Here is a 12371-nt window from a genome sequence, read left to right as displayed (position 1 = left end):
GAGCCTCCACAACAGTTGGAAAGAAACACAAGAGGTGATCATGTCATAGGATCCAATCCTTGGTCTTGCCTCTGCTGCGTCTCCTTTATTTCTCATCCTTGGTGTTTCCCTCATATTTTCCAATCCATTTAGAATTTTTGGGATACTTTGCACACATCTGCCCAGATGGTTAGGTAGTCATAGCCACTTTAATTTTGTAACGCATCCAGGGTTTGGGCTGGCTTAAAGAGAGTGTGTTAATGGGGATCAAGATGATAGAGGGGGATTATTTCTTTGCTGCAAATAATTAATGCCAAAATATTCCAATTTCTGCTATGATTTCCCTCTGCATGGTTAAACCTTATAAATGCATCTTCTTCTTTCCCAAATATTGTATTTAACAACTTTTGTGTAAGACCAGAAGAGAAGCCATGTTGGATCAGGCCAATGGCCCATCCAGTCCAACACTCTGTGTCACACAGGGACCAAAAAAACTCAAACCCAAGTGCCATCAAGAGGTCTATCAGTGGGGCTGGAAGCCTTTCCACTGTGCCCCCACCCAAGCACCAGAATACAGAGCATCACTGCCCCAGAGAGTTCCAACAATAAGCTGTGGCTAATAGCCACTTATGGACCTCTGCTCCATATGCTTATCCATTCCCCTCTTGAAGCTATGCTTGTAGCTGCCACCACCTCCTGAGGCAGTGAATGCAGAGTGAATTCAGGGTGTATGCTCTGAAGAATAAGATTTCTGTTGAGATTGCAAACAAACGTATGCACATATCCCTTATTCGGTTGTAACAAAAGACTGGTTCCATTGTAAAATTTTATTTACAATGGCATTTGATTAGTTTAGCATTTTATTTTTTATTTGGGATGGCATTGGATTGATTTAATAAACTGTGGTTTTAAATTGTATTTTTATGTATATTGTGCATTTTTATGTTTTTGTTTGTATCATAAGACACCTTGTATCATGTATTGTATCGTAAGACACCTTGAGCTGCAGAAGGTAGAAATATTTTAAATAAATGAACAATAAAGAATAACGTTTATTAGAACGTCCAAATACTCTTTGTGAACTTAAGACAGAATGGGAGGGAGAGAGACAGTTTATTGTATCACAATTATAAAGCAGATATTATTGAGGCCACCAGGGCTGCTTTGGGAGTCATAATGTTTACCAAATCATTCCTTCCTTTCTTTAAGGTATTCTTGCAGTTTTGTTCAGATGAAATAGTAATTAATCTTTTGAGTTTGAAAATACTAATTTGAAGTAATTCCCTGGGAACTCTGTTGAAGACTTCTGAGTCATATTCCAGAAGGATTTCCAATAACACAGTGAAAAAGATGCCAGTTAAGATCTTATCTCACTTGATAGACTGGGCAGTTGGCCCCAATCTCTCATCTGTTAGATGCTAAGACTCTTTGGCCCTTGCTTGTCTTCTGTTTTATCTTGTACAGGACCTTCTCTCTCTTACTTGGACTTGGAGCTGTAGCAAGTTAACCTTTTTGAAGTTAATCTGTTCACAGTAATTGGAAACCCCAGAAGGACATTTTGTGAAGACCTCCTTGAACTATTGAGGCATTCATGGATGAGCACTGCATTTAATTGTCTTCTCCAATCTTCATTTGAAGCCTCAGCTGCTACAGCTTGGGGTTTTCTTACCACTTGATTTCCCTCTTTGAAAATACTTAAAAATGAAGAACACATATTGAAGAAGATAGTGTTTTGTTTAGACTTCAGAGGGACAACTAACACTAGGTAAGCAATGTCTATTACCAAAGGAAGTAATGTGTGGGCAAATTACTATAAAGTTCTGAACCCGTGTTGTTGTTTTGAAGCTACAGCAATAAAAGGAAATTGGCTTGACCCAGGTTGTGGAAAGGTCTGGATCTTTTTTGTTTGAGGACTCACTTCACTTGCAACAAACACCATACCCTAGCAGACTAAGCAAAGCAGAAATCTAGTGGCACCTTAAAGACCAACAGCATTTATCGCAGTATGAACTTTCATTAATTGGAGCTCATTGCCTCACATACAATGGAAAGAAACAAAAGCATTTCCCTCATATGAAGATAATGGCAGAAGGGTAGAGGGAAAGGGGAAGGAGCTGAGCCAAGAGAGGTCTGATATCATAGATCAGGTGTGACTTATAGAAGAAGAAGAAAAGAAGAGTTGGTTTTTATACCATGCTTTTCTCTACCTTGAAGAGTCTCAGAGTGGCTTACCATTGCCTTCTCTTCCTCTCCCCACAACAGGCACCTTGTGTCGTGGTAGGTTGGACGGAGAGAGTTCTGAGAGAACCATGAGTGGCCCCATGTCTCCTAGTAGGCATTATGTGGAGGAGTATCATAACCATTTCTCTAGATTAGTCTGCCACTCTTAACCACAACACCACACTGTCTTCTAATGGATGACAAGAAAGGCCAGGAATTCTAGTTACTTTTGCATGCCATAAAAATAAACAAAAATGTAATAAACTTGGATAAATAACAGACTACTTCAGGAAGAGGCAATTTGAAACATGAGAGAACTGACCAACATCAAGAAAGGGATATGGCATGTGTGACACAGCATTTTAAGAATAGACTGTTAAGGTTTCTAAAATGTGGGTCCTGTTGAGCTCTTAAGTATTACAATAAGTGAGGAAACCCAGGTTTCACTCTTAGCCATGAAGACATAAATTGTTTAATTCCTTGGTGAATTCTAATTCACCAGTTTCATGAGTTGCTCTAGAACAGTGACTTTCAATAGTGGATCCAAGAAGACTTCAATAGTAGATCCAGGAAGATTAAAATGTTTGCCTACTAGTTTCTGAATACTGCACTTTCCTAGTCCATTTTTTCTCTTATGTAGGGACTGACATGTTTGTCCAATGTAGACAGCAGAAAGGCATGGTTGGCATGTAACTGGATGATGTGAAAGAGGATGAGCCCAATGCCATAAAATTGAAGTTATTGAGCTGCATAATAATAATAGTATAACCTGAGGGAATGGGGAAGACAAGAGTTGCATTGAAGTCTATTGCAGGATTTGGTCCCTGACTTTTTATAAGGTACTTCTAAGGTTGTTTTAGATGGCTAAAATGTTCTGGTCAATGACTGTAATAATAAAATGGACTGAGCACTGTATGTAAATGAAGGAGACATGAGTCTGTTGAGAGATGCGTAAGAGAAATTCTAAAACTATTTCACACTTGGAAGTTGTGTGTAAGAAGTAAATAGAGATTGGACATATTTTTAGGCATCCAGTGATTCTTAATGCAGGCATTTTTCATTATGAAATTAACTGGGAAATAAATGTTTCCCAAGCATTTTAAGGCTTTGCTTACTTAATAGAACAGTGAGAATTGGACCCCTGAAGGCACTTGCAGTATCCTTTCCAAATCAGAGAGTTATTTCAGTACAGATTTGCACCAAAATCTGCATGTGGAAAAAAATTAACAATTGGAATCTAAATATAGAATTTATAGAAATGACATTGTGACTGACAACAGAAGGCCAGCTCAGGGTCGCATGAAAGAGTGGCATTAAAGAGATCCAGAGAGATCCAGCTGGAAATAGAGCACCTGGGAGCTTCCTCACAGTACTTGGAAGAGGGACAATCCGCAGGCATCTAGAATGATCACATGCCCCGTCCATGGCTCCCCAGGCACTCCCTGGGCACTTCCTGGCCTTCCAGACGGCAGGGGAGGCACCTTGGAGGTGCCCCAGCAAGCAGAAGGGGAGTGACTCAGGGTCAGGACAGGGATGGCAGGCAGATGTGCATGTGTGGATGCACTTTTTTTGGTCCACCTGCCTCCCATCCCTGGGGCATCTTAATACACCCATCAATTATCACTCTGTATGTACTAAATAACACTATCTTTGGTTATTCGCACCAGTACAGTTCCTGGTTTCGATATCATGGAACACTTTGGTTCTACAATAAACCACAATTACAGTTGTGCGTAAGTCTCACTAAAGTCATTATCCACCAAAATACACTAGATGGTGACAAGGCAGAGAATATAACCTTCTCCAAAGCACTCCAATATTTTATCATAAGCAAAAATCTGCCAGTTTACTTTTAAACAATTCATGTGTTCTTTCCTACAGACGAGACAAGCCAGAGAGTGTTATGGGACCTCCAAACGAGACAGTGGTGACTAAATTCATCCTGATCGGGTTATCTGAAGACCCCAGAGCACGGGCCATGTTCTTTGGGGTCCTCTTGGTCGTTTATCTCATAAGCTTTCTTGGAAATGGACTCATCATCATTTTGAGTATAGCTGATCCCCGGCTCCATACGCCCATGTATTTCTTTATTTGCATCCTCTCCTCAATCGACTTCATCCTTTCCAACAATATACTTCCCGAGGTCCTGGTCAACTGCTTCCTTTCCAGGCCTGCAGTCTCCTTCTACAAATGTCTGACCCAGATGTACATTGGTCTGTTTCTTGTCTCAACAGAATGTGTCCTGCTAGCCATCATGGCATATGACCGCTTTGCAGCTATATGCCAGCCCCTTCACTACACGCAGATCATGAGCTGGAAATTTTGCATCACTTTGGTAGCTGTGTCAGTGACTTTCTCCTTTGTAGTAACCCTTATCAATGTGCTACTGCAGCCAACTGACTTCTGTGGACGAAATATCATTAACCATTTTGCATGTGAACTACAGTCGTTCCTCAAACTGGCCTGTTCTGACACACGTGCTAGCGAGTTCTTCATGCACATTTCCAGCCTTTTCCTCTTAATCCCACCCTTTGGCTTCATTGTTGTAACATATGGTCGTATCGTCTGGGCTGTAATGCTCATCCGATCCAAAGAAGGTCGGAAGAAAGCCTTCTCCACCTGCAGCTCTCACATTGCGGTGGTCAGTGTCTTTTATGGAACAATCATGATCATGTATGCGAAACCCCAAAAAACTTCTTTGGATCAAGATAAGATGATATCTTTGACGTATGGAGTCTTAACGCCCATGCTGAACCCCGTGATCTACAGCTTGAGAAATAGGGATGTAAAAGGAGCTTTCAGGAGAGTGTTTGGAAGGAAAAGGTCAGAATAAAGGTTAGCGCCATATTGCTCCACATCCTCTTATGATAACCTTCTTCATACGCAGTGGCTGCGATCACATGTATTAAATATTGCACTTTCAATCCACTTCCAATATACTTTCCAACTAGATTTTACTGTGTGAACTGGCAAAAACCGGCTAGAAAATGCATTGAAAACAGATTGAAAGTGCAATATTTAATACATGTGATCGCAGCCAGTGTCTGCTGAATCTTGTGTAATTCATCAGCTGTAATGACCAGCATTTGATTAGTTTAGCATTTTATTTTTTATTTAGGATGGCATTGGATTGATTTAATAAACTGTGGTTTTAAATTGTGTTTTTTATGTATATTGAGCATTTTTATGTTTTTGTTTGTATCATAAGACACCTTGTATCATTTCATATTGTATTGTAAGACACCTTGAGCTGCAGAAGGTAGAAATATTTTAAATAAATGAACAATAAAGAATAACGTTTATTAAAATGCCCAAATACTCTTTGTGAACTTAAGACAGAATGGGAGGGAGAGAGACAGTTTATTATATCACAATTATAAAACAGATTTTATTGAGGCCACCAGGGTTGCTTTGGGAGTCATAATGTTTACCAAATCACTCCTTCCTTTCTTTAAGGTATTCTTGCAGTTTTGTTCAGATGAAATAGTAATTAATCTTTTGAGTTTGAAAATACTAATTTGAAGTAACTCCCTGGGAACTCTGTTGAAGACTTCTGAGTCATATTCCAGAAGGATCTCCAGTAACACAGTGAAGAAGATGCCAATTAAGATCTTATCTCACTTGATAGACTGGGCAGTTGGCCCCAATCTCTCATCTGTTAGATGCTGAGACTCTTTGGCCCTTGCTTGTCTTCTGTTTTATCTTGTACAGGACCTTCTCTCTCTTACTTGGACTTGGAGCTGTAGCAAGTTAACCTTTTTGAAGTTAATCTGTTCACAGTAATTTAAATGTATCTGCATGAATATGTCATGTAAGATGTGCTTTATTTTCGTGACTATAATTTGTTTCTCTTGTTACCACTGCAGTCAGAACATCTTTGTAATTTGCCCGAACAGCATTTTCCCTTTAAACGGGAAAAATGGAAGATCAAGGATACTGTGCAAAGTTTCCATGCTTCCATGGATACTGATTTTATTAAACTTAAATCAATACACTCACTCTTCCAAGGCAATGGCCATAGCCAGATATAGTGTGAGTGCTTGCCTGAGGAAAATCCAAAAGGACATTTTGTGAAAACCGCTATAAATTTAACAAGGTATTGAATAAAAAAGTGGATTGATTTTAATTGAATTCCTGATCATAAAAAGGAAGATTTGATGGCTAGTGCCACAATTTCTGAATTTCTTCTCTTCCAAAGTAGTTTGAGAGGAATACATGTTATTCAAGATCTCAGTGTTCAGTCTTGATATCACTGGGGAACTCACACTGGGTAAGCAAAACCTCCTGAACGGAGGATCATAGTTTTATTTCTTTTTTAGCTTGCTTGAATTTTCAGTCCTGGCTCCAGGGATCGCTTTGTAGAAAAATAGGTGGTGGAGCTCATCCAGAGATTGTTATGCAGCTGCACCTACTATTTGATGGACAAGGTGGGAAGGAGGAGGTGGAACTGTCAGAAAGGTTCAGGAGCTGCGCTCCTGTGAGCTCCCACTGAATCCGAGGCCTGCCTGGCCCCAAACTGGTAGAACTCTCTGCCTAACACCATCAGGACCCTGACAGATTTTATGCAATTATGCAGGGCCTGTAAGGCAGAGATGTTCTACCAGGCTTTTGGTCAAGGACAATGACTGTTACTATCTTGGCTGCCACCCTCTTCTGCTCTCTGTGCTTGCCTTAGACCCTCTTTCCACCCCCACCCACAAAGCAATCAGCAGCCTGAAATTGGAACCAATTAGAATTTGCCATCTGAGGCATTTAGATTTGTGGTACTAATGTCATCCAGATGTTTTATTTTATCTTTGATGTTTTTTAATATTACTATACATCATCCAGTAACACTGGGCTCTTATCTGGGAGAACCAGGTTTGGTTTCCCACTCCTCCACATGCAACTGCAGGAATGACCTTGAGTTTGTCATAACTCAAAGAGTTGTGCTCAAAGAGTAGTTTCTTGGAGAGTTCTCTCAGCCCCAACTACCTCACAGGGTGCCTGTTGTGAGGAGGGGAAGGGAAAGGAGATTGTAAGCCACTCTGAGACTCCTTTGGGTAGTAAATAAAGGTGAAGGTAGCCCCCTGTCCAATCTCCAGTCATTTCTGACTCTGGGGTGGTGTTGCTTTCACAATATTTTCACAGCAGACTTTTTACAGTGTGGTTTGCCATCACCTTCCCCAGTCATCTACACTTTCCCTCCAGAAAACTGGGTACTCATTTTACCAACCTCGGAAGGATGGTGGGGTATAAATCCAATCATTTCTCTTCTTCTAGCAGGGACTAGGTGATCAATAAGCCCAGTTCTTCTTCTTCATCATCATCATCTTTTTCTTGAGTGGATGGAACCAGTCCAGTGAAGCATAAAGCTGAGATCTGAGTTTGACTGAGAGAGAGCTGATTGCAATGTGAGATAAATCAATTAAATAATTCCTGTGATCTCAGATCAGCTTTCCATAGTGGAGGTTGCCTTCTGTGTCTATTCATGTTCCACTGCTCTGGCCTTTGATTTTCCAATTAACCTTTCTCTGGGGGAGAGCAATTCTGTCATCTCCACATCAGCTGTGATTAGTATCATTAGCGATGCAATCCTAAGCATTAGAAGGTATGCCCTTCTAAACCCATAGATGTCAATGGACTTAGAAGGATGTAGCTCTGGGGTTGTACTGCAGGTCATTCTTGATTCAGTCAAGTCAGCTAGATTCAAATCCAGTAGCATCTGAGAGACCAACAAGATTTTGGGGTATAAGCTTTCGTGAGTCAAAGCTCCCTTTGTCAGACATGAGTAAAAATGGGGATCCCTGAACCCTGACATCCCAGTAAGAAGACAGGTGTGATGTTGCAAGATGGGAGTTAGGATGCCGAGGCACAATGCAAAATGCACTCAGCTTGAGTATAACAGGAAAGAAATGTTTGGGGGCAGAAAATTAACATCTGTTTTGAGAGAAGAATCCATGGCCCCACTCAGTCCTGTTTGGGGGGAGTGTCATTATACATTTGTACATTTTGTATTGTGCATTTTGCAGTTATTCTTTGCCATTCTTTCAATAGTCTTTCTTCTATATGTATGGGTAACTTTTGGAACAAAATGTTGAGTTTTGACAGTATATTCATTTTGATTGCAGAGATTCTTCCCAGCCATGAGATTTTAAGGTTCCCCCCCCCATCTTAATACAGCTGATTGTATCTATTTTGTGAATCAGGAAAGAAAGCAGTGTTTCTATTCCTAGATGCAGAAAAAAGTGTTTGACAATTTAATAAAGCTTTTGAATGTTTCACAAAATATGGGCTGTGACCCTGCATTCTGGAGCTGGATGCATGGGATATACTCAAACCAACAAGCAAAGATTTGAAGTAACAGGAAACTCTCTCTCTCTCGGCTTGGCTTCGCGAACGAAGATTTAAGAAGGGTGCAATAGTCCACGTTTGCTGCAGGCTCGCTGGTGGCTGACAAGACCAATGTGGGACAGGCAGGTCCGGCCACAGCGGCTGCAGGGAAAAGTCTGATTTAGGGTTGGTCCTGTAGCAGTGCGATTCTTCCTCAATCTCCTTTTGTCCTCAAGACCAGCTATGCGTGTGTTCTCAAAGGAAGAGACAGCAGCAATTTAACAGGAAAATTAACAGGAAAAAATGATAATGATTTTTTTAACACAACAAAAAGAGATTATAAAAAGCACAAAGTGTTCAGCAGCCACCAACTCTATTAAATATTTGGGACTATATGTGACCAGGCAAAACTTGGAAAAAGAAGTGCCACAATTCTTAAATGTTGGGACATCAGTTACCTTCTTGATTCTAATGTGAAGAATCCAGAATCAACATGGTGTAAGAGTTAGTGTGAGATCTGGAGGTCTCAGGTTCAAATCCTCACTTTCAATGGAAGCTCACAAGATGTTTTTCAGCCAGTCACTTTCTCTCCTCCTTACCTATCTTCCAGGGTAGCTGTAGTGAAGATCAAGTGGAGGAGAGAATGTTGTAAGCCACTTGGTCACCAATGGTGCAAAAAGTAGGTTATAAATATATACATAAATCACTGTGGTAAGGATTTGGTGAATAATTTTAATACGCTATGCCTCAATCGCAGTGCTAACAAGATAACAATATGCTTTCAGATGCTACATCAAAAGCATCCAAAAAAAATTAAAATCACAGTCTTCTGAATCTGTGGGTTATTTCCACAAATATTTATTCCAAGATACACGTGTAAGAATAAATTCAAAATCTGAATCTCAACAAAGAACCAATATTGAAGACATTACATGTATTCAATGACAGTTTTATTGCCTTTGACCAAAATCCAGTCCATGATTTATATGGCATTTTGTCTGCGTTTTTTGATGTGCTTAATAAAGCACAAATTCAGTTGTGCCTATACCTTCCTAACTGCAGTGGGACTTAAGTGTGCAATACTGCCCACTGGATTGTGAAAAGATAAAAATGGTAATAACAGAATTCAAGAAAGCTCTTCAACATGTTATGAAACAAATGAATGCTCGGCCAGTGCCACTTTTAAACAACTTATTCTTTCTTTAGGGTTTGTAGAATCTTTCGGGCTCAAGTGCCGTGTTCTACTGGAGAAAGTTTTCCTTCCAAACGTTTCATTCTCAGCTGCGGAGAACATCCTCAATGGCGTTGCAGCCGGAGCAGGGGCTCTGACCCTCTTGGCTGCTGTGCATTGAGTGGGCCACTCAATGCACAGCAGCCAAGAAGTACATTGAGTAGCCATTGAGTACCCACTCAATGCACAGCAGCCAAGAAGGTCAGAGCGCCTGCTCCGGCTGCAACGCCACTGAGGATGTTCTCCGCAGCTGAGAACGAAACTTCTGGAAGAAAAACTTTCTCCAGTAGAACACGGCACTTGAGCCCGAAAGATTCTACAAACCCTAATGATGTTACCAGCCGTGAAAACCTGAAATCTTTGATATTCTTTCTTTCTAGCAGAAGAGATAATGATGCCATGGGAACTACTAATGAGACGATGGTGACAGACTTCGTCTTGATTGGGTTATCTGAACACCCCAGTGCACAGGCTGTGTTCTTTTGGTTCCTCTTGATGGCATACCTCATCAGCCTTCTTGGCAACAGCCTCATCATCATGTTGAGTATTGCTGACCCCCGGCTCCATAATCCCATGTATTTCTTTCTCTGCATCCTCTCTTGGATTGATCTCATCATCACCAACAACACCATTCCCGAGGTCTTGGCCAACAGCTTCCTGTACATGCCCACCATCTCCTTCCACAGATGCCTGGCCCAGATGTACATCGGTCTGTTGCTCGTCTCAACAGAATGTGTCCTGCTGGCCATCATGGCCTATGACCGCTATGCCGCTATATGCCAGCCCCTCCACTATATGCAGATCATGAGCTGGAAACTTTGTGTCAGTCTAGTGGTTGCGTCCGTGGCCCTCTCTGTCCTGATAACCCTTATCACAGTGTTGTTGCAGCCGACTGCCTTTTGTGGCAACTACATCATCAACCATTTTGTATGTGAGCTTCAGTCTTTTCTGAAGCTAGCCTGCTCTGACACCCACGTCAGCAAGCTCTTCATGCAAATCACGAGCCTCTTGATTTTGATACCACCCTTTGGCTTCATTGTTGTGACATATGTGCGCATAGGCTCGACTGTATTGCGCATCCGTTCAACACAGGGCCGTAAGAAAGCCTTCTCCACCTGTAGCTCTCACCTCACTGTGGTCAGTATCTTCTATGGAGCCATTATGATCATGTACTTGAAGCCTCAGCAGAAATCTCCTTCTGAAGAGGAAAAAATCATCTCTGTAATATATGGGGCTCTGACACCCATGCTCAACCCACTGATATATAGCTTGAGGAATAGGGACGTGAAAGGAGCATTCTGGAAAGCAGTTGGGAGAAAAATGTAAACGCCAGTTTGGTGTAGTGGTTAAGTGTGCAGACTCTTATCTGGGAGAATTTGATTTGATTCCCCACTCCTCCTTGGCCTTGGGTCAGTCATAGCTCTGGCAGAGGTTGTCCTTTGAAAGGGCAGCTGCTGTGAAAGTCCTCTCAGTCCCACCCACCTCACAGGGTGTCTGTTGTGGGGGAGGAAGATAAAGGAGATTGTGAGCCGCTCTGAGACTTTGAATGGAGGGCGGGATATAAATCCAATGTCATAGTCTTCTTCTTCTGCCTGTTAGGCAGAGTTTATAACCAGTTGATGGAACAGCTAAGGTTGAACATCACTGTTTCTGTGAAGCTGCCTTATACTGACCCCAACCATAGGTCCATCCAGGTCTGTATTAGCTACTCTGGCTGACACTAGATCTCCAGGGTCTAAAGTACACTTCACCTCCTATCTGATTTTTTTTTTAATTGATCAGAGATACCGGGGATTGAACTTGGGCCCTTCTGCACACCATGCAGGTGCTCTGCTACTAAGTTTAAGTCCCTTCCATAATGTGCCTTTTGTGGATGCTTCTTTGTTGCACAGAATGTGTGTGCTAAAAAGTGTTTTTCAGTATGATGACACATTAATTTCTCTATGGAAAAGACACTGCCAATATTGGCTGCTTAATGCATCTATGGCAAAAATCAAGGATACTCTCCATCTTCTCTGAACATTCAAAACTGGTTCAAAACTGTTTTGCTTTGCCAAATGGAAGAATCATTAGATAAGAGATAAGGACATGTTCTAAGAAAGCTGGTTGTAGCTGCAAAGTTGTCAGTCTCAAGCCCATGGAAATAAAAGATGTTACCATCTGTCAGAGTTTGACATAGGAGGTGTTGGTTAACCATAGTCAGTGGTGGAATTCTAGCAGGAGCTCTTTTGCATATTAGACCACACCCCCTGATGCAGCCAATCCTCCAAGAGTTTACAAAAAGCCTTGTAAGCTCTTGGAGGATTAGCTACACCAGGGGGTGTGGCCTAATATGCAAAGCAGCTCCTGCTAAAATGCCACCCCTGACCATGGTTATGGAGATTACGGCAGTTTGTAAGCCATTAAGGGAAGGAAATAGGTGAGTGTGATCAGGGCTTTTTTTGAGCAGGAACACACAGGAACGCAGTTCTGGCTGGCTTGGCGTCAGGGGGTGAGGCCTAATACGCAAATGAGTTCTTGCTGGGCTTTTTCTACAAAAAAAACCCTGAATGTGATCATTATTGGTACAAAGATGGCCTCCAGTCATAAACTACTAGAATAGAATGAAACCTGAGGAACAGTCTAAGCT

General features: G+C 41.5%; 2 protein-coding genes across 2 annotated transcripts; both read left to right on the top strand.

The window, feature by feature from the left end:
- The first annotated feature begins 4102 nt into the window (after window positions 1-4102).
- LOC132581870 (olfactory receptor 13H1-like) lies at window positions 4103-5032 on the top strand. Its single transcript, XM_060253290.1, has one exon. It carries the CDS (start codon window positions 4103-4105, stop codon window positions 5030-5032), a length of 930 nt encoding a protein of 309 aa, XP_060109273.1.
- Window positions 5033-10135: 5103 nt separating this feature from the next.
- On the top strand, window positions 10136-11068 carry LOC132581869 (olfactory receptor 13H1-like). Its single transcript, XM_060253289.1, has one exon. The coding sequence runs from the start codon at window positions 10142-10144 to the stop codon at window positions 11066-11068; it is 927 nt and encodes a 308-aa protein (XP_060109272.1). The 5' UTR covers window positions 10136-10141.
- Window positions 11069-12371: the final 1303 nt, after the last annotated feature.

Source organism: Heteronotia binoei, chromosome 13, assembly GCF_032191835.1.
Source record: "Heteronotia binoei isolate CCM8104 ecotype False Entrance Well chromosome 13, APGP_CSIRO_Hbin_v1, whole genome shotgun sequence".
Taxonomy (NCBI): domain Eukaryota; kingdom Metazoa; phylum Chordata; class Lepidosauria; order Squamata; family Gekkonidae; genus Heteronotia; species Heteronotia binoei.
The sequence above is the reverse complement of the archived record's forward strand: the minus strand, read 5'-3'. Positions and strand labels throughout refer to the sequence as shown.

What these genes read in the sequence shown, in the direction of transcription:
- LOC132581869 (XM_060253289.1), top strand. Translation starts at nt 10,142, where the DNA reads ATGGGAACTACTAATGAGACGATGGTGACAGACTTCGTCTTGATTGGG.
- LOC132581870 (XM_060253290.1), top strand. Translation starts at nt 4,103, where the DNA reads ATGGGACCTCCAAACGAGACAGTGGTGACTAAATTCATCCTGATCGGG.